Source organism: Hydra vulgaris, chromosome 12 (assembly GCF_038396675.1).
Source record: "Hydra vulgaris chromosome 12, alternate assembly HydraT2T_AEP".
Classification (NCBI taxonomy): Eukaryota; Metazoa; Cnidaria; class Hydrozoa; order Anthoathecata; family Hydridae; genus Hydra; species Hydra vulgaris.
The window spans coordinates 32,505,998-32,528,990 of record NC_088931.1 but is presented as its reverse complement, the minus strand read 5'-3'; the positions used below and the strand labels follow the sequence as shown (position 1 = coordinate 32,528,990).

General features: G+C 25.1%; 2 protein-coding genes across 5 annotated transcripts in view; both read left to right on the top strand.

The window, feature by feature from the left end:
- Positions 1–368: 368 nt before the first annotated feature.
- On the top strand, positions 369–9,242 carry LOC136088665 (uncharacterized). 3 transcript variants are annotated; one of them, XR_010642381.1, is made up of 4 exons: positions 369–584; positions 708–775; positions 8,623–8,691; positions 9,062–9,242. XR_010642381.1 is itself a non-coding variant. In XM_065812953.1 (2 exons), the coding sequence occupies exon 1, from the start codon at positions 7,167–7,169 to the stop codon at positions 7,770–7,772; it is 606 nt and encodes a 201-aa protein (XP_065669025.1). In that variant the 5' UTR covers positions 4,530–7,166; the 3' UTR covers positions 7,773–8,566; positions 9,062–9,242. The 3 variants fall into 3 exon arrangements, 2 of the variants coding, with proteins under 2 accessions (XP_065669025.1, XP_065669024.1); XM_065812953.1 differs by lacking the exons at positions 369–584; positions 708–775; positions 8,623–8,691 and adding an exon at positions 4,530–8,566; XM_065812952.1 differs by lacking the exons at positions 369–584; positions 708–775 and having other exon boundaries at positions 4,530–8,691.
- A 3,714-nt stretch (positions 9,243–12,956) lies between these two features.
- The window catches only part of LOC100199825 (AN1-type zinc finger protein 4), a 43,265-nt gene continuing 33,228 nt past the window's right edge, over positions 12,957–22,993 (top strand). The window contains exons 1-3 of one of the 2 annotated variants that reach the window (XM_065812950.1): positions 13,005–13,031; positions 13,110–13,153; positions 22,717–22,816. The gene's annotated coding sequence lies outside the window, so the exon portion shown is untranslated. Of the gene's footprint in view, positions 13,032–13,109; positions 13,154–22,716; positions 22,817–22,993 lie in introns of both variants that reach the window. The other variant, XM_065812949.1, reaches the window with a different exon arrangement.

The window sequence follows — 22,993 nt, the reverse complement described above, 5'->3', positions numbered from 1 at the left end:
CCTTCATAAGGATTTATTTCTGCAGCATTAACAAATGATAATTTATCACTAAGCTTGTTAAACATTTCTTTGTTTAATTTCACAATAAGTTTATTTACTTTAACAACACCAGGAATTCAAAAACTTTACTATTCACGACAAATTTTCACGATTAAAAAATGCGACAAACTTTATGCAGGTCTATTTACGGGCTAATGTTTACGTCGGGAGTATTTCTCCCCTACGTAAAATTCGATTATTGGTATTTTTTTTATATATAACATTCATATTAATAATATTATTAGCAATATTTAACTTATTTCATAAATTGATATTATAAACCTTGATACTTTATAGTGAAAATATGATTTAAAAATATGTAAATTTAAACAAAATTGTTTTATTAAAAGGATTTTTAGTAAATAATAAAATAAGACTTAAGTTTTATATTTCATTTAGAAACAAAATGGAGAAAGAAAATAAAGGTTTTACATAGTATTTTGTATCATATTCATAATATAGTTTATATATGAATCAAATTAGTTATGGATCATATTTAATTTGAAGTTTGAACGTTGTCTTTATTTAACAAGGAAAGCCTTTAGGTTATAATTTATAACTAATAAATAAGTTATTTTTATATAAATTTATTAAATTAATTTTAAATTATTATTTGGCCACTATCTAAACCTTTATGTATAACTTAAATATTTCTTTCGCTGTTTTAGATGCTCTAAGTTGTGAAATGGCGTCAGCCAACAACATCAGTTAGTTACTTTCTTTTTTCAATAGCTAGGTAGTTATTTTTATTATATATATATATATATATATATATATATATATATATATATATATATATATATATATATATATATATATATATATATATATATATATATATACACACAAATGACTTACTATATGCAAATTTTTATATTGCTTTGTAAAAATAAAGTTAATTTAATTTGTTTAGATGAACTTGCTTTACAGAGGATCAGTCAGTTATATCCCTATTATATGAATTAATTTAGTATTTAGTCATTTACTATTAGTTTTCAAATACAGTTCTTTATCAAATACAGTTCTTAGATCAAAAAAGAATAGGACTGTTGACTATCTAGACACTCTAGATTTAAGTTTAAGAGAAAAGATTGTTAAATGGTCAATTAATGTAGCACGTAAAAACAGATTTACAAATCGACTCTATCGATGCAAAGTAGGAGATGAGATTTGCAAAAGACAAAAAATCAAGCGCCAAAAAATGGATGAAAAAGAAAAAAGAAAGTTAGAGTGTGACCTATCTAAATTAAATTTTGAAGAGATTATTAATTCATATAAGCACTTATCCAATGACCAACTATTTGATTTAGAAGATGTCATGTCAGATAGAATTGTTGGGAAGAAACTAGAACATGAATGGTACGATCCAAAGACATGCAAAAGTGTTTTATATCGCGGCAGAGTAAAAAAAGTTAATAAAAGAAAAAATGACTTCATTTACACCATTTCTTACTGGAAAGATGATGAAACTGATAATGAAGCTGTTAACTATTGCATGAAAAAGATCCAGCTTGCTGCTGATGTTGTTTCCAGTGAGTTACAATTTAATTAATTTAATAACACTGCAAGTGTTGTGACTTGCCAAAAATGTATTGCAAATGTTGTGACTTGCATAAATAATACAGCAAGTGTTGTGACTTGTATAAATTATATAGCAAGTGTTGTGACTTGCCTAAATAATACAGCAAGTGTTGTGACTTGCCTAAATAATATAGCAAGTGTTGTACTTGCATAAATTATATAGCAAGTGTTGTGACTTGCCTAAATAATACAGCAAGTGTTGTGACTTGCCTAAATAATACAGCAAGTGTTGTGACTTGTTAAATTTTTTGAAAGACGGCTCTGGCTTACCTTCACGTGGTGTCTATCGTTAAAAATGGTTAAAACAGTTTCATTTTTGGAATTAATTATTTTAATCATTCACTAAAAGCCAAGACAAAAATATATTGTATTTTCTTTAAAATAGTTTTATATTATTATTATTTTTTAATATTTTATTTATTTTTTATTTTGAAACAGAAAATTTGTTTGTTAACCAAACAAAATGGCTAGCTCGTTAACTATACTGTATGGTCCTTACTTCTGTTAATGTAATAATCACATGAAAGACTTTATTATATGTTTTTGCTATACTTGGTTAGAAAGATGACATGTTTTGTACAGGTGGTGGTTTGGTGCCCCCTCTGTCCATCCGATACACCCGGTGGTTAGAGTTTAACATAAAGTTGTAACCCACTCTTACACCTATCTTTTGACACCAAGATATTTGTATTTTGATAAGAATTGGCAAAGTTATGACAATTTAAGTGAAGAAAAACATTATTTTGACCACAGTTTCTTCAACAAATCCATATATAGAAAAAATCGCTACTTAAACCATCATAACTTTTGAACCAATTGTTCGATTTTGATAATTTTTTCACCTTTAAAATACTGTAATAATCCTCTTTCTAATGATATGTAACATTATAGTATTCAAACAATTTAAAATTTTTTACTCACGTACCTATTAAGACTTGAGGGAATTACGAACTACATTGAGGAACAAAAACAGGATATTTACAGAAACTTTTCAATTTTTAATCTGGAGTACCACAGTGTTTTTGGGAATAAAGCCTCTGGGTCCAGTTTTCAAAGTAATATGATCTAAAGTAATGTTTAAATAAAATAATATGCTTTAAAATGCATATAGTTATACATATAACTCCTGATAGTTAACTATATGTATAACTAGTTATACATATAATTTGATATAAAAACTTATTTTTTAAGGTTATGCTTGAACAAATTAGTACCAATTAATTCAAATTCAAGATTTAGTTAAAGTTCAAGTTCAAGTTCTTATTTATTCATTGGTTTTGTTAATTTTATATTTATTTGTTCAAATTTATCAGTTAGTACTATTTTTTACTACAGTAAGAATGTTTATCATTGTTGAACGTGATTTTATTAGTAACTTAATTTTATTTTCAACATATTTTGACAACACCCTTTATATTTTAAATGATGGCAGCTTTACTTTTCTATTGATGTTAAATTTATTACGTTTCAATAACTCAGATTGAATCTTAACTGAATTATTGTAAGCTTTGTAGGAGTTTGTTGCATATCAAATGGTAAAATAAATGTAAATAAGTAAAAATAATATATATATAAGTAAAAATAATATATATATAATATATATGTGTATATATATATATATATATATATATATATATATATATATATATATATATATATATATATATATATATATATATATATATATATATATAACATTAAAACAATAAAATTGATGCAAAATTTTACTTTAAAACGAATACCATTAACATTGTGATGATAATAGCATTAGGAAACTAGTATTTATGTATTATTATTATACTATAAATAAATAGTTTTTTAATTCATTTTATAAAATAGAGACTGACAACTGATAATAAATGGAAATAAATACAAATTATAAAAATCATGTAAACTTCATTTATTATTTCTAAATACTATAATAATGTTAGTCTACAAAGTTAAAATCAATTTAGAGCATTGTTATTAGTTCTTTTGCGATTCGCACTTCCGCTTCTGTCTCTCAAATTTATAAAATAGGTGGTCAAAGCTTGCTCAATTGGTAGGTTCTCAGCATAACAATGCTTTTTTCTTACACTTTCTAAAGAGAAATATTGCAAATTGATTACTTATTTTACCTAAATCATTGGGTCATTTATGCATAATGATGTCAGATGATGACCCATTTATTGAACACCTTCACCCTTTATCAAACTCAGTCAATTTTTTGCCATCTCCCATTGAAAATAATGTCAGTTTTTGTTATCATATTATGATGGTATATCTGAATTGTTAATTTAATATAAAAAATGCATATACCATCGATTTTTTTCTGGTTCAATTATACATTTATTCTCAACAGTACTAAAAGTAAAAAAAAAAAACATAAATTGTTCTTTCAGATAAGCAAGCTAATTTCTGAATTTAAATTATTTTTCCTATGATCCTCTACAGTTTTAAGCAACAAAAGCAAGTAGTTTTTAGACCACATTGTTGGTGTAAATACCTCTAAAACCTGCTCATAGCTAGCATAAATTGTTTTACTTTTAAATAAAATATGTTACTTTTTTTTTAATTCAATTTTTTAATTGACAATATTTTGGTCTTAACATCCCCTCCCCATTGTCAATTATTGTTAAACTCACACTGCCCCTCTATCTACTGGCATCATTTATGGATGATCCCATAGCCTAAATACTATATATATATATATATATATATATATATATATATATATATATATATATATATATATATATATATATATATATATTTATATGTATATATATATGTATATATGTATATATATATATATATATATATATATATATATATTTATATGTATATATATATGTATATATGTATATATATATATATATATATATATATATATTATTTTTATTTTATTTACAACACCATTTGATATACAACAAACCCTTACAAAGCTTACAATAGTTCAGTTAAAATTCAATCTGAGTTATTGAAACGTAATAAATTTAACATCAATAGAAAAGTAAAGCTGTCATCATTTAAAATGTAAAGGGTGTTGTCAAAATATGTTGAAAGTAAAATTAAGTTACTAATAAAATCACGTTCAACAATGATAAATATTCTTACTGTAGTAAGAATTAGTACTAGTTAACAAATTTGAACAAATAAATATAAAATAGTGAAAAAACAATGAACAAATAAGAACTTGAACTTGGACTAAATCTTGAATTTGAATTAATTGGTACTAATTTGTTCAAGCATAACCTTAAAAAATAAGTTTATATAATAAATTTTAGGTATAACTAGTTATACATATAGTTAACTATCAGGAGTTATATGTATAACTGCATGCATTTTAAAGCATTTTATTTAATTTATATATTACTTTAGATCATATTATTTTGAATACTGGAATACTTTATTCCCAATTACACTGTGGTACTCCAGATTAAAAATTGAAAAGTTTCTGTAAGTATCCTGTTTTTGTTCCTCAATGTACTTTGTAAGTCCCTTAAGTTTTATAAACCTTATTATATATAAAGTTAAAAGTTTTGAAGCCTAAAAAAAGTTACAGAAACCTCCCTATCTCCCCCCTATTTTTTTTTTTTTTTTAATTAAAGAAAATTTGACTTTCAAACCAGCATTTCTTTGTGGGACACTGCAGTGTCCCATGCATGCATGCTTGGTTTTTGACAACATAAGAACTTGCATCAGTCAATTGTTTGCAGATAATATACTCAAGAACTATATTCAAATATCATATGAACATGTTAGAGAATGTTCATATGATATTTGAACATCACAAATTTAATAATATTGTTGCGATATGTTATATAAATAATACCATAATAGATTATCATATGAAAATAAGATAGGATATGAAGGCAATGATCAAAGAATAAATTTACTTATAGAAATTTAGATGTTTGTTTATTAGTTTCAGAATATTATATTATGTGCGACCACGGCCTTCTATAATAACAGGCCTTGACATCGTGCAACAAATTGTTTACATCTCAACTACAACAAAAATATCAATTTATACAACTACAATATCAATTACAACTACAACAAAAATATCAATACTCAACAACAACAAAAATATCAATTTATAAATTCCCGAAGAATCTAGAGGAGAGAAAAAGATGTAGTGAAGCTATCCCAAGAACTGGTTTTATTGTTACAGACTATACAGCAGTATGTCAACTTCATTGGCCAAATGAAGTACCTTTTGAAAGCAAATATGGGAAGCAACGACCTTTAAACCCACCATCTGTTTTTAAAAATATTCCGCCTAGTTGTTTAGCCACACCAGCAAGTAAAGTTAGAAAAACTGTAACTTTAAGCGGTTTTCGAAGCATTTTACCAGATGAGTTAAATGATTTTCTCTAAGAGGATGAACTTATATTTGACGATATTCAATCTTTGTTAAGTGATAATAACGATGTTATTGTTTTCCAGCTTAATGAAAAAAGTTTACACATACAGTCAAAAATGTACAAACTTGGTGTTCCATTATTTATTTTAGTAATTTTCAGTGATTATTCATTTGTAGCTAACCATAATGGCACAACTTGTAATATTTCATCTTTAGCTGTAAACAAATTAAAGTTAATAAAAACGAAATCAGCTTTATTTGAAGCAGTTAGATTTTTAAAAAATAAAGAAAGTTCGCTTCAGTCAAATATTCTATACGAAGTTTATATGATTGTTTGTGTATTGACTACAAGTTGCCAAGTATAAGGTTTTTAACACGATTGACTTCAAAAATAAGCTCAATGGAGGACCTAAGTTTCATAAATAGTATTTTTATGAATTTAAATCCATTGAAAAGAACTTCCATACTACTAATTGATGAGGTCTATGTAAAAGCTTCATTACTTTACCAAAGAGGTGCTTTGTTTGTTCAAGCAGTAAACTACCCTGAAAAGTTAGCTAAAACAATTTTATCATGTATGATTAAATATCTTTTTGGAGGTCCAGAATTTATATGTAGAGCTTAACCTGTTGCAAATCTTTCCTCTGAATTTCAGTTTGCTTAATGTCAACAAATTGTTGATCGATAAATAATATTGAAAATAGTAAGACACTGGTAATAATTACTGATGGTAACCGTGTAAATCAAAGATTTTTTGGAATGTTTAAAACAGTTGATAGTAAACCATGGTTAACAACATCAGGTATATATTTATTGTATGATTATGTGCATCTCTTAAAATCTATACGAAACAATTGGTTGACAGAAAAGTCTGATGAACTTCAATTTTTGAACAATAAAGAACTGGCTTTGGCTAAGTGGAGTGATTTAGAAACTTTATATAAAACTGAGTGCAATAGTCTTTTTAAAATCTCTAAACTTACAGCTAAATCAGTTTATCCAAAACCAATAGAGAGACAATCTGTAAAGTTTTGTTTGTCTGTTTTTTGCGAAGAAGCAGTAGCTGCATTAAGAACGCATCTAGATATTGAAAATAAAACATTTGAAGGTACTGCTGTATTTATTGAAAAAATAACTTTTTTTCGAATGTTGTTAATGTCAAAGCACCTGGTGCTGGCATTCGGTTTAGAAATGAATTATGCGGAGAAATCCAGTTGGTGATCAACAGTTACAACTGCTACGAGATATTGCTGAACTGTCAAATTTTATGAAACCTACAGGTAAGCGTGTAAAAGACCTTACGCTAGATACTAGCAATGCAATAGCGCATTCATGTTATGGCTTTATTGATCTCGTAGAAACTTTGTTGAGTAATGGAGCAAAGTATGTCTTATTAGGTTGGTTTTCAACAGATCCACTTGAAAAAGCTTTTTCTAAGCTTCGACAGGGATCTGGAGGTACTTACTTTATAAACGCTAAATCTGTAATTGAAAAAATTAATATTCAACATACTAAATTGATATTACAACTTGACATTCCTGTTTATGGTATCGATGGTCATACTTATGACATATGTTTTAGAGATATTTCTACTGATGAAAAAGAACTTCTGGATAATATACATGATCTTGAAAGCTCAGTTAATAAATCTACATTAGTGGCTATAGTTTACATAGCTGGCTATGTGCAAAAAAGCGAAATAAAAATTTATGATGATTCTACCAATTATTATTATAAATATGGAAGTAATTTGTATAGCCTAAACAGAGGCGGACTTGAAATTCCTTCTGATACTTTTGTCTAATGGTCAATATTTTGCTTTTTTTTTTCAAGGTGCTACTGACCCTTTATGCAGAACATTTTGTGTTACTCAGTTTCAACTCATTGCTGCTAAATATAAATTTAAAATCACATAAAAACAATGCAGAGTATGTTCTAATATTCTGCTAAAGAATTACTCACTAATTACCACTCCCAAAATACTAAAGCTTTCATAATTTATGTGAAAATTAGTTTTGTAATTTATTATGCTATTTACTTGTTATGTTTTTTATTTTCTCATTAGCCTATATGTCTCTCAATATGTTTGGATATGTAAATATTTACCCTGTTGAGATATATTGATAAAACTTTTTTTTTGCTTGAATCAACTTTTGTTGGTGTTTTTTATTGTTGGTGATTTTTATTGTTACCATTTTTAGCAAAAAAAATTAAAAATACAGTTATCTTTCTAATATATAGATATATACTTTGTTATGGTTCTGTTTGTTATTGATACTATTTAATATTACATAAATATTATTAATGAAATTTGAAATACGAAAAATATGATTATCTTTTAACAATTTTTTGGTTTTCTTTTTATATTTCCGTCTTTACTAGAGATTATTATTAGAAAACATAGACTACCATTACACCCTACCTAATATAAAAATGTATCAATATAAGTAAAAGCGAAGTTTTAATCGGCCTTCAGTTTTTACGGCATTTTGCGCGATGTCAAGGCCTGTTATTATAGAAGGCCGTGTGTGTGACGAAAAAGTAAAGATACTTTTGCATCCAGTGGCTATTGCACCCAACGTCTACATCATTGAAAAAGTAGGTTTTTACATTTTTGTTTAACTACTTATCCTAATTGATCACTTTTTTTTCAGGATTCTCCTCATGGGTTCAAGCTCATAACGCATAATATGTGTTCAATTACCCATAATACGTTAGTCATTGTAAGTAATAAATTAGGAAATAATTATTTGTGAAATATTGTAGTCATTAATGACTTCAACCTGGCTAATAATAAAAATTAATATTAAAATTGCTCTCTCTCTCTCTCTCTCTCTCTCTCTCTCTCTCTCTCTCTCTCTCTCTCTCTCTCTCACTTACTGTCTCTCACTCTCTCTCTCTCTCTCTCTCTCTGTCTCTCACTCTCTCTCTCTCTATCTCTCTCTCTCACTCTCTCTCTATATATATATATATATATATATATATATATATATATATATATATATATATATATATATATATATATATATATATATATATATATATATATTTATATATTTATATATAATTTTATTTATATATTTTTTTTTTTAGAAAATGTTTGAAGAAAGTTAGAAGATACTAAAAACCTTGGTATTATGCAAGCCGAAGCGATATAATTAATTCAATCGACAAAAAACGGCGTGTAAATCGCAAAAGAAAAAATAATATTTTTAATTTTCATTTTAGATGTATTGATTAATAGCATTTATTTTAAAATAAATTCATTTTGCAACACGTTTTTTAATTTTATAAAATTTCGTCATAATAGTTTAAGGTAAATCCCACATAGTTTATAGGTGGAAAACATCACATGTTAAAGATCAAAAATGCTACACATTTTGAATACCAAATGGGATAAAGAAGCAAATACCAGATTAAGTTCAGCCTCTCTGAAAGCTTCGATGATTAATTTTAAATTACTATTTAAGTAATTTTTAAATTAAAAGAATTTTAAAAATTATCATAGAAGCATTCAGACTTTCATTTGTCTAGTATTGACTACTTTTATACCATTTGGATTAAAATGTGTGGAATTTAAGATCTATAACATGTACTTTTTTCCACCTATATTCCATGTAGGATTTACCTCATAAAACCCATGTGGGATTTACCATATGAAACCCACATGGGACAAAATAATAATCCCTATATGAGTTACATATGGTAAAAACCCACGCGTATCCCATATGGGATTTACCATATGAAACCCACATGGGACAAAATAATAATCCCCACACAGGTTACATATGGAAAAAATCCACGCGTATCCCATGTGCGCTTTTTCACTGGGTGGGGCCTTAGAAGCTTATCTCCGATGTAAACGTATAAATTTCCGTATGTTTTAAGATTTTTATATTTTTTCATTTGAAAAGAGTTATAAGTATGAGCAGTACAGCTACGAACACAGGACATTTGACACATAAAGGTTAATTTATGCAACTCTTAAAAACTTGTTATGTGACTCTATGCATAAGATGTATGTATTACAACAGAATGCTGAAAAGTTTACTCCACATCTCTACTCTCTATCTCTCTCTCTCTCTCTGTATCTCTCTCTCTCCCACTTTTTTTCTCTCTCTCTCTCTCTCACTCTCCCTCTCTCTCTATATATATATATATATATATATATATATATATATATATATATATATATGTATATATATATATATATATATATATGTATATATATATATATATATATATATATATATATATATATATATATGTATATATATATATATATATATATATATATATATATATATATATATATATATATATATATATATATATATATATATATATATATATATATACAGGGCCTATTCTAGGAAAAAAAATTGGGCGGCGGTACCCCATCTTTCCGGCGAACTTTAGCAAAAAAGCAATATTTGCCGTAAAAACCTAAAAAATAAATAAAAAAAAGGTCCTCAAATTTTAATTTGGGCGGCCCCCAAATACGGTCGACGCTATCGAAAACGGTCTAGAAGAGCCCCTGATAGATACAAAAAATTAGTAAAATAATTATTATTAAAAAAAAAAGTATATATATATATATATTTTGGTCTAAAAGATATATAGATATATATAAAATATATATATATATATTTTAGACCAGTTCAAAAAAAATATTTTTTAATAATAAAGTGGCTGGATGTTTAAATGTTGTTAGTTTATGAAAAAATTTAAATCATTAAAGTTCCAATATTCAGGATCAGCTCAATTAAGTTTACTTTTCAATGGGGTCCTAAAATTAAAAAAAAAAGTTCCTTATAAGTAGGTCAACCTGGTACTCAAAAGAAGCAAAACAATATATAAATTTCAAAAATAACAATTGTTTTATAAAAAACAAATTAAAAAATTCTTATTTTTATTAAAAAATTGTAAAAACGCACTTTTTTTATTTCTAGTTAAAAAACCATGGTTTTTACAATTAAATCTAAAATAATAATTGTAGTATGAAGTTATCATTTTTTTTTAATTTTTATGTCACTACTTTTAAGACCCAACATGACATACTTTTGAAAAAACTTCTTTTGTCAAAATAATAGGGAGCTGTTAAAAAGTAAAGTTAATTGAGCTGTTCCTGAAACACATTATTTAAGTTTGCAATTTTGAACTAATTTTCCTGACCACAAACCACATCAAATCAAAGGGTAGCCCAAATAAAGTTCAAAAATAATTTTTTTTAAATACAATTTTGAAATGGTCTAATATATATATATATATATATATATATATATATATATATATATATATATATATATATATATATATATATATATATATATATATATATATATATATATATATATATATATAGGCCCGTCTTTACACATAGCATAGGCGGCCAGGATTTTTGGAGGGGCTAGCCAACAAGAAACTACTTTTTTTTTAAGTTGATAAAACAAAAAAAAAATTAATTATAAAAATTAAAATAAAATGGCAAAATATAGTATTTTTATATCTTGCATCTATTTTTTAGAATAAAAAACCAAAATACAAAACACAACAATAAACACTTTTGTATGCATTTCAATAAAATAAAAACCGTTAGCTGCATTGTTTTTAATTTCTTTTTTTAAGTTGTCAATTGTGTTTATATATTTGTATATATGAGCTATGCGTTTAAACTTCAAGGTAGCCTTGAAATAGCTGAGTAATGACAAAACGCATGAGCGGAACACTATAGTAGAAGTTAGTAGACCTCTCAAAAATGAATTGGCTGAAAATATTCGTGATGATAGTCATAACGAATGTTTTCGGCACAATTATAAAAGATTCAACAAAAGGATCGAAATACTTTAAGCTGTTGAAATTGATTTAGAAGTGACGAATAGACTGTATAGCTCTCGGTTTATTTTCGGACAGTAGATTATATCAATTTTGAAAAGTTTGAAAAGAAGCTATGATATCAGTGGGCACCCACAAGTACTTTGTAAAAAATAAAGAGGGTGCGAACGCCAACAAGAAAAATGGGCGTTTATTGAGAAATCAGACATCACCGGCTGAAGAGTTTTAGTTGAACTTAAAGGCGAAGCCAAGTTTAAGTTCTACTTCTCTCTCGTTTTAAATTCCTCGTCTATCTTCTAATTATGGATTTTTTTGCAATTACATAGCACACCCAAAAACTTTTATAAATCTACCTAAGCGATGAGAGTATTGATTTTCCCACTCGATTAAAATTGGTACCAGTGAAACCAGAAAACCAAATTACTTTTAGTTGTGAAATAAAAAAAACTTAAATCTACATTCCTTTATGTCAATGTTGTTTTAAAGATGTTTCTCCATGCTGCTTTTGAAAATTATACTGGAGAAAGATATAAACTTATTATACGTCTTATTATACGGAAGATTATATATTGTATATACTATGCGGAAATATATACATCGTATTATACGATTTACTACTTATAATATATTGAGTTTTACTATATAATTTTGACCTTGAAATTTTTAACTTGTTACATAAACTGAAAGTGACAATGTAAACGGGGATCTGCGATAAGAATATATACGACTTCTCCTTGCTCCAGCCATTTATTACAAATGTACGATCTTTCTTATTGTAAATTTTATTAAACGGCAAAGAAAATAAAAAAATAAAATAAAAAACAATATATATATTTTAAAAATCAGAAAATAATTTTTAATTTACACTTTTACAAGTCTCTGTTATAGGCTGACTAAGCTTCAGCTTGAGCTGAAGTTAAAGCTGTTCTTTAAAAATCAATCAGTTGCAAATAAAAGGAAAATTTTTGAACTATTTTGTAAATGTGCTTTATGGACTGCTCCTCTAAAACTCTTTAAAATGTAATTTTTTAAATTTTCACAATAAGTTTCTTCCTCGGAATAAATCAAGTGATAAAGTCATTGTTCACTCGTTGAATTAATTACTATAAGAAAAAACATTACAACACTATTTTTTCGTAAATGACCACGACGTATCTTTGACAACAGTATTTAATTGAAAATCTCGTCATTCTTCTAATACGATATTAAAGGAAACTGAAACATCGATGTATGTTTACAATTTTTTTAAAATACCGTAATAAAAATGTATTTATTATTAAAATAAATTTTTATTGTATTTATGTAGATGGAGTTTGTATTCTGGTTTCCGTCGTGTAACTACAATAATAGGTAATAACTAAAAAAATACATATAATAACTTTTTTTATTAATATGAAATTTATTTTTTTATGATTAATCAAGGATATGTTGGCTTTTTTAAACAAAAGCCAACATAACCTTGCGCACTATTTAAAACTATCTTACATTATAAATTCTTTTCAAAATACACTGATAATTTTTTCTCTAAAATATTGGAGTTTTTAATCAAATTTTTTTTGATTAAAAACTCCAATATTTTACTGTGCATAATTATTTACATAAAAATTTTTAGTACTTATAGTTTTTGATCAAAACACATTGTTTTTTGAAGAAAATGAAATGTATATAAAAAGTTTTTTTTATTGTTTTTTTTTTGATGTCCTTATTTATTTTATTTGTTTTTTAAGTAGTGACTGTTTAAGCTTAAAACTGGTAGAGGAAGCAACATATTTGGTCAAAGGTTATGTGCCAGTAAAGCCAGAATGTTTTTGACAAGCCCCATATACAAATTTTGATGAAAGTTATAGTTTAAAATTTATATAACTTAAAATTTTTTTTTGTAAAAATAAACTTTCCAATGAATTCAATTACATTTAAAGCCCAAAAAAAAAAATTAATTTTTAACAAATTAAAGCTTTCCTTAATGAGTTATCTGTGCTAATAAATATGCAAATCGAATCATTGTGTTGTGTCAATGATTGATTTGTGTTGCTTGCGCTACGATGGGTTGTTAGTGTCTAGTTGAATTTGTCAAAAATCATAGTTCCTAGAAACTTGAGTCGTGCTAGTTTTATAACAGTTTCTTTATGATATTATAAATCTACATTTTTTTTATATAATTCTATTTGATTACTAATACATTAAAAATTCATTGTAATCTTTTTAACTAATTAAAGTTCTTAAAATAATTATGTGATCAAATAAACTTATAAAATAATATTCTATTAATCAATCACTGATATTCAATCAATCATATCAATCAATCATATATATTCTGAAAAAAAATTATAATGGCTATTTACAAATAGTATTGAAATACTAATCTCAAATAAATACCTTAAAAAAATAGTTTATTTATATAATATTAATATTATTAATAATAATAATAATAATAATAATAATAATAATAATAATAATAATAATAATAATAATAATAATAATAATAATAATAATAATAATAATAATAACAATAATAATAATAACAATAATAATAATAATAATAATAATAATAATAATAATAATAATAATAATAATAATAATAATAATAATAAAGTAATTATAATAATTTAAATAAATCAGTATTACTTTTCATACAGTAATCGTTTTTACTTACAAAGTTACAGTTACAAACTGTAATAAACTGACAAAACTTAAAAACTAACGATGACATAAAAATGACTATTGCTAAAAAAATTATAAAGATTTAGTAAGTATATTAATATAATCATAGTTGTTATAATATAATAATCAAAATATATTGCAAATATTATGACCAAATAAATAAATACAATATAAACAGTAAAACACTGAGAAAATCAAAGCAAAACAAAAGTTACAACAAACATTACAAACAAAACAAAAAATTACCTTTGGCAAAAAAAACAACAAAAAAACAAACAAACTTAAGATTAAAAAAAAAAAAATATACGGGGTAGAATAGAACATATGTAATAAATGGCTAAATTGAAAATAAAAAAAAATAATATATAACTGTATAAAAAAAATTTATATATCATTAAAAATAAATAATAACTAAAAAAAAATAAATAAATGACTAACAAAAAATAATAAGTAAATCTATATATGCTAAAAAACTGGAGAAAAATAAATAAATAATAAAATAGATAATCCTGAGAAATATATGAAAGAAAACTAAAGAAATATATGAAAGAAAGCTAAAGAAATATATGAAAAAATAATAAAAATCTTAGTTTGCCGATCGTGGTTCCGATGTTTAAATAGTTTTTTTTTCTTTCTTTGCCATTCTTTTTATATATTTCATTCATTAACGTTTTTTTTATTATTTCTTTTTCTTTTTTTCTTTTAAAACGTTTATTTATTCTTCCTTTTTGTTGATTTTATTTTTCATTTAATTTATAAATGTTTTCATTTTCCTTTTACTTTTTTCCTTTCAAAAAGTTATTTTCAACCGTTTGAAAAAAGCGTCCGCCATTTGCGATGTTATTGCAAAGCTCCAATCTTTAGTTATCATATATCAGATATTGATTAGAAGTAATTTTTAAAAATTACTTATACTAGATATAATTAAGCAAATAAATTTGCTTGCAGCCTTTAAATTCTCATCAATTATAAATTTAAATAAATATAAAGTTTGTGTTTTGATTTATATTTACTAGAACACATTTTTTGCATAAATAAAGAACACTTATTGCATAAACTAAGAACTTTTCGACATTTAAAATAAGGACCTGTTTATAAAACCCATTTTTGTAACCTAAATGATTTATACCTTTAAAAGGTAACATCTTTATAACCTTTATAATCATCATTATTATTCAATATTTTTGTTAATTCCCTTTTGAGACCATTACATTGTATATTTTCTGGAAAATCTCGCACACATTTTTGATAGTTACTATGAAAATCTGAATCTTATGGTAAAAGCATCAAAAATGCAATAAAGATCTAATGGCCTTAACTGTATATTCATTAGAAAATGAATTATGTATGTTTCATGCTAGAAAATGAATGTTTATATCTTTGTAAGTTAGTTGCCCTTCTTCCCCCTTTGATAGGTGCCACCCCAAACCCCCTCCCCCTCACCTTAGTGAGTGGATGGGGGGGGGGGGGTCCAGACCATATAAACACCACTGATTACCTATTACAAAATAGAATTTAAAGAAATAATGGTTTCATTTTGAAACTAATTTAGATGTTTAGGTATTAAGTACTTAAATATCTAAATTAATTTAGAGACCTTTATTTGAACCATAATGAAGGTCTCTAAAAAGTTACTGTCCCCTTTATTTGTGCCCCTATCTACTATAAAGACCAGATCAAGGAGAGGACAACCAACCATATCTTTCCTTTTATTAAGAAATGACTTATAATTAGTTGCACCCTTTACATAGGCCAGTTGGCAGATTAGAAAGACACTGGTTTCTAGTAACACATACAACCGTTGATGATTGAAAAATAGGGTAATTTAAAAATGCTGGCATTTTTGGTGTGGATTTGACAAGTTTATAATGTTTTCATTTTCAGATAGTTAGGTCTAATGGTCTTAAATGCTGTTAATCTTAGATCAAAACAAAGTGTTAGAAAAATTTACAAGCATCTCAAAAGGGCTGAAAATTGGACTTTTTAGGCAAGTGGACATTTTGCTTTTAGATATATTTAAGTTCTAAACTGCAACAAGCTGCCTATATTTTGCCTGTGTATTGCAGACAGTAGTAGCTAATCAGAAAAGTTATCTGTAAAGACTTGTGGATGAACAGAAAAATGCTACAGTTAGTTTCAGTTTGGCATATTTTAGCAATTTTATTATTTTTTCCAAATTTGAGGAGATCAGAATTTTTCTCTAATTTAACACAAGTTAATTAAAACCACCTTTTTAAAGAGAGAACTATTCAGAAAATAGTTCTAAAAAAAAAGAGACACTTGTTGAAAGTGAGAAAAAGGTTATACAGCTCTAAAGTAGTCTGTTTTGACCATTTGTAAATCGAAGGGGGCCACTGTGTCCTGTTTGGCTATAAATTCTGAACCGTTGTACTTGGAAGTCTAAAATTTCAAATTTAACCTATCTACATGATGTACATAACAATATGTAAAAACCAGAAAAATCAGAGATGATACCCCACAAAGTTTTCTTTGAATTGGTTGAAATATGATGACTTGACCCCAATATCAAATATTTTAAAATATTTTATATTAAATTTAATTATTTAATTTAAAAAAAAAATAAACATTCTCTTCTAGTAATAATAAAAAAGTTGTTAAATAACATTTAACTTATTTTGCGGTAAGTAATATTATTGCAGTAATTTAAAAAAGTTAATTTCTTTAATAAAATAAAAAATAAAGAGAAGTTTATGATGTCAAATATCGCGTTAAGTTAATGCCTTAAGCATTTTTTATTAAAACAAGACCTGTATGTAAGAATATATATATATATATATATATATATATATATATATATATATATATATTATATATATATATATATATATATGAATATATACATACATATATATATTTATATATATATAGAACCCTTATATGTTGTCTGAAAGTTTTTTCCATATTTTGTTGACAAAAAGTAAAAATTAAAATGCAAGACCGGAATTTTTTTTTTTTAATAATGATAGACTGCCTGCCCCAACCAAACCCTCAGTCGATGTAGCAGCACTCCCTTGCAAGTCAGGCTATTTGTCAGTTGATGTAGCAGCACTCCCTTGCGTGTCAGGCTATAAGATAGTCGATGTAGCAACACTCCGCGCATGATTTACAGTAAAAAAAATAAAAATAAAAACATTTTATTAAAAAAAATAAAAATTAAAACATTTTTTTAAAAAAAATAAAAATAAAAACATTGTTTATATTGTTAAAAACATTCAGAATGTTTTTAAAAACATTCTGGTCAATTAAATTTGCGTTTTTGTGGTTTTTTCATATAACAATTAATTTGTAATTAAATTAATGGTTTTGACTTTCGTCCAACACGAAAATGTTGGATGAAAGTAAAAATTAATTAAAAGTGACGTATGTGTTGGCGTAAGAATCACTTTTTTCCTTCCGCTCTTCCCAAAGAAAAAAAACTATATATCTCTCTCTCTCTCTCTCTCTCTCTCTCTCTCTCTCTCTCTCTCTCTCTCTCTATAAATATATATATATATATATATATATATATATATATATATATATATATATCCAAGTTAACAGGATTTGTCAGTTAAAATTAGAAAGCAGTTTTATGTTTTGTATATATATATATATATATATATATATATATATATATATATATATATATATGTATATATATATATATATATCCAAGTTAACAGGATTTGTCAGTTTAAATTAGAAAGCAGTTTTCTGTTTTGTACAAATAATGAATTGAAAGTTATGAAGTCATTCCTGCTAACAGATATAATGGAATGTTTACTATTTTGAAAATATGTTCGTCCAAATGAGAATAGAAATGTAAAATCAACAAATTAAAACTTGATAATATTTTGAAAAATCAAAAGTTTTAATTCACAAGATTTTGTATAAACATAAGATTCCTTTGCTTTATTGTTTTTAAAATGTCACACAACTTTTGTAAATAAAAAAAATATTCTATTTTGATTTTTAACTCTTATTTTTCTTAAATTAAGTTAAAAGCGTTTCTGTTGTTTAGAACGTCTGCAATCAAACATGTTAATTTAACTCTAAAAGAAAACAAAGTTATGTTGTCAACTTTTAATAAATGGCGACATTTCATTGTTTTTTAATTAATATCAAAGAACATATTTTTCTGTAGATAGACAAATGCATTAGCTAGTAAACCAAACCAGTTTTGTCTGATTTCATGGACTTCACAGTAAAAAAATTGAAACATAAAGTTGTCCACCTTTCTCTTGTACGCAATGGTACACTTTTAAGTGCCCCCCCCCCTTCATAACTGCGTAGGTAGTTTATGGGTGGCCCCATTGGGAACCAATTTCCAACTCTGAATATTGCTCTCAAAGACTTGATGCTGAGCGCGCATAATTGTGCTCGTTAATAACATGTTTCTGTTTTACAAGTGTGAAATATCGCATTGGGCGATTTTATTCATCACATGCACTATATATATATATATATATATATATATATATATATATATATATATATATATATATATAAATATATATATATATATATATATATATATATATACACATATATATATATATATATATATATATATATATATATACATATATATATATATATATATATATATATATATATATATATATATATATATATATATATATATATATATATACATATATATATCTATATCTATATATATATATGTATATATAGATGAAAGATGCCTTAGACAGAAAACCAGAGATTTCTCTTTGAACTTTAGCGAATAAATTTGAGACAAGTGCTTCCACTATACAAAGAGTGAAGAGAAATTGTGGCTATATTTCTTATAAAAAGAAAAAAATTCCTCGTCTTAAAGAAAGGTAAGAAAATGTTGCAATTCGTTGTTCAAAGCTACTCTATAAAGAATTATGTGCCAAAAAATCTTGTTTGATTATTGACGATGAAACTTATTGTGCTGCATATTTCCGATCTCTTCCAGGACACCAATATTATTCAACAGTTAATGGCAAGAAACTGAATTCCAATTGTAAGCAATTTGTGAATGTGGTGAAAGAAGCTCTTGTTTTGTGATTATGGGAATAAATAGCACCAAATAAACATAAAAGAATGGCTCAAGAAACGTTTTTTGCCGTTTTTAAGAACACACGGGTAACCTGTTATTTTGGCCCAATTTAGCATCATGTCACTACTCTGGGACAGCTTTAAACTGGCTCAGAGAACATAAAGTAGATTTCGTTGAAAAACACTGCAATCCACCAAATTGTCCTGAACTACGTCCTATCAAAAGATATTGGGCTCTTGTCAAAAGAAAACTAAGGTTCAATGTAAAAAAAGCCAAAAACATTAAAGACTTCAAAAATAAATGGATTAAAGCTACCAAGAAAGTCCAACCGAATACTGTGCAAGAGCTGATGTTGAGCGTAAAATGCAAAGTGCATGTGTTCTCACGTACAAAACTTCACAAACTTTCTTAAGTAAAATTCAAGAATATTAATATATGTTTTTACAAAATATATATAACATTCAATATCGAAATACAATAGTTAAATAAATATCCTTTAAAATGTCCATGCAAATTTTTTCTTGCACATGTATTATATATATATATATATGTATATATATATATATGTGTATATATATATATATATATGTATATATATATATATACATATATATATATATATACATATATATATATATATATACATATATATATATATATATATATATATATATATATATATATATATATATATATATATATATATATATATATATATATATATATATATATATATATATATATATATATAGATAGATAGATAGATAGATAGATAGATAGATAAATAGATAGATAGATAGATAGATATAGGCTTGGACAGGAATGGCGTGCAATTGTATGCTGTAACTTACCATGCTTACGTGTTATTTTCTTTACAGTTTGACCATGGCTGTTTTAGTGTTTTAACAATTTAAATGCAATAAAATAACTGTTACTTTATGAATAACACTTAATTGTTGATCTTTTTTATTTTACGCAAAGGCAAAATAAAAAAGATCAACAATAAAAAAGATCAACAATTAAATGCTATTTATATTTATTTTTGTATAAAGTAACAAAAAATGTTATGTATAAATTTTTTTTATGTAGGCATGTATTTTTTATAAGTTTAAATGTTTGAAACTATTTTTTCATGTCTTTCTAAAAACTTTTAAACAACTATTTTTTGAAAGATTTTTTTTTTTATGTTACTTTAAAATATGAATTAGTTCAAAACATTTTGCAACTAGTTGCTAAGAACGAGTGTGGAAATATTCTATATAAGTTATATAAGAATATATAGTAACTTTTTTTACTTGCGTTTTGTTGATTAATGTAAAAGTTTTGAAGTATTTTGTAATGTTTTTATCTTACAATTTTTTAATTTTTTTTAATTTTCATTATTTAATTTTTAAAAGATTTTTTTTTACTTTCAGTTACGATAGACATGAATAAGTTCAAACTATTTTAATTATTTTTTAAATAAGTTCATTACTATTTTATAAACACTATGTTATTTTTTAAACAAGTTTTTTTGCAACTTTTTTGAAAAAATAAATGTTTAAGCAATTTAAAAATAATATATGTAACAGTTTTAAATAATTTGTGAAAGGATTTTTTTTTTAATTTTCTTCCTAATTAAATTTAGTTCAGCATTTCATTTTTCAGCACATTTTTGAAATGTTTATAGCATCAAAACATCTAAACATTCGTGGTCAAGTTGTCAAACCTTCAGTACATACGCCGACTATCTTATAGCAAGCTGCCACAAAGGAGTGCTACTATATAAACTGAGGGTTTGGCATTTCCTTTTTTTTTCTGAAAAAGCTTTATGCTATAAAGATAAGCAAAAATAGTAAGCAAAAGCTTGTATATATATATATATATATATATATTTTTTCATTTTATTTAGGTGCCCTTAGAAGTCCTTACGGTCTTATCACAGAGCACCGCGGATGAGCATTTAATTGAAAGTTCATGCCTCCTTCCTAACTGATGTCGCAAAAATTTGCCCAGAGGTGGGGTTTGAACCACAGATCCTTTGTTTCTGAGGCAAGTGTGCTACCACTGTGCCACGGCTTCTTATATAAACAAACTCCCCATTTAAAAAGTATTGAGAAAGTATTTGTTGATCATTAACAAATGTCTTTATTTAAAGCAAACAAAAAAAAAATTTTGTATAAAAAATTACAAAATGTTTTGTTATGAATAAATTTTAAATAAAACAATTATAATATAAATTTTTTTAAATTGCTTAGTTTCATTTGCTTTAAATAAAGACTTTTATTAATGATCAATAAATAGTTTCTCAATACTTTTTAAATGTGACAACGCTGGTTTTTCCACTGAGGTCTTCATATATTTACATATATATACATATATATACATATATATACATATATATACATATATATACATATATATATATATATGTATATATATATATATATATATATATATATATATATATATATATATATATATATATATATATATATATATATATATATATATCAGGGCTTGAAGTAAACCAAAAATATCTAATTGCGAAAAAAAAAACAACCTCTGGCACCACTTTGCGGTAGGGGGGCGGGTTATTACATATTATTTTAAAAGTGTATTGAATTGTTATTGTAAAAAACTAAAACAACAATAAAACAACTTCATGACATTGTTTTATTGCTGTTTTATACAGTTAATAACTTTAATATGATTAATTGTGTTTAAAATAAAGTATATCAATAAAATTGTTCTAATTAATAAATTAAAACATTATTGTCATAAAACCTTAAGCTTCATACTTGCATTAAAACATACCTATAGACTGTAAGAGTCTACAATCTATAGACCAAACAAGTAAAATCAAAGCAAAAAAACATTAGATACCACATTTTTTATAATTTATTGTTTCTTGATCTAGCATACTATTAAAAACTTAAGTATAATTATTTTTTTTATTTAAATGATTTTTAAGTTGATGTTTTCATTCAATTTTTTCATTCAAATTGTTTTGCAATAAAAAGTGAAAGAAAAAAGTTTGGTCTAATAAATCTAAATATATTTTCTTAAGTTTAAGTGTATGCTCAAATTATTTTTTTTAGAGAGAAATTTCTTTGAACTTTTTTTGATTTATGTTTTTTATAACTTATTTTTTTGTTTAACATTTGCAATAATCACTGGCTTAACGTTTGCAATAGAATCTTTCTACTTTTAAAACTATTTTCAGTTTTTCCAGGAGACTTGTGCGGCTTTTCATCTTGTATCTCCACGCATAACTTTTTTATTTCTTTGGAAAAAACTAAATTTCAAAAACAAAGAAAGAAAAAGTAAGAAATTAAAATAAATTAAAAAAATAAATAAATAAATAAAAATAATCATATTTTTAATAATTTGTGTAATTTTTTTTTTTGTTTCTTTAGGTTGGTTGCTATTTTAAGCAACAAAATTGGCTAAGGCAAAGCAAAAAAACAAAACAGTTTTAAGTCAACATTGAAAATAATGAT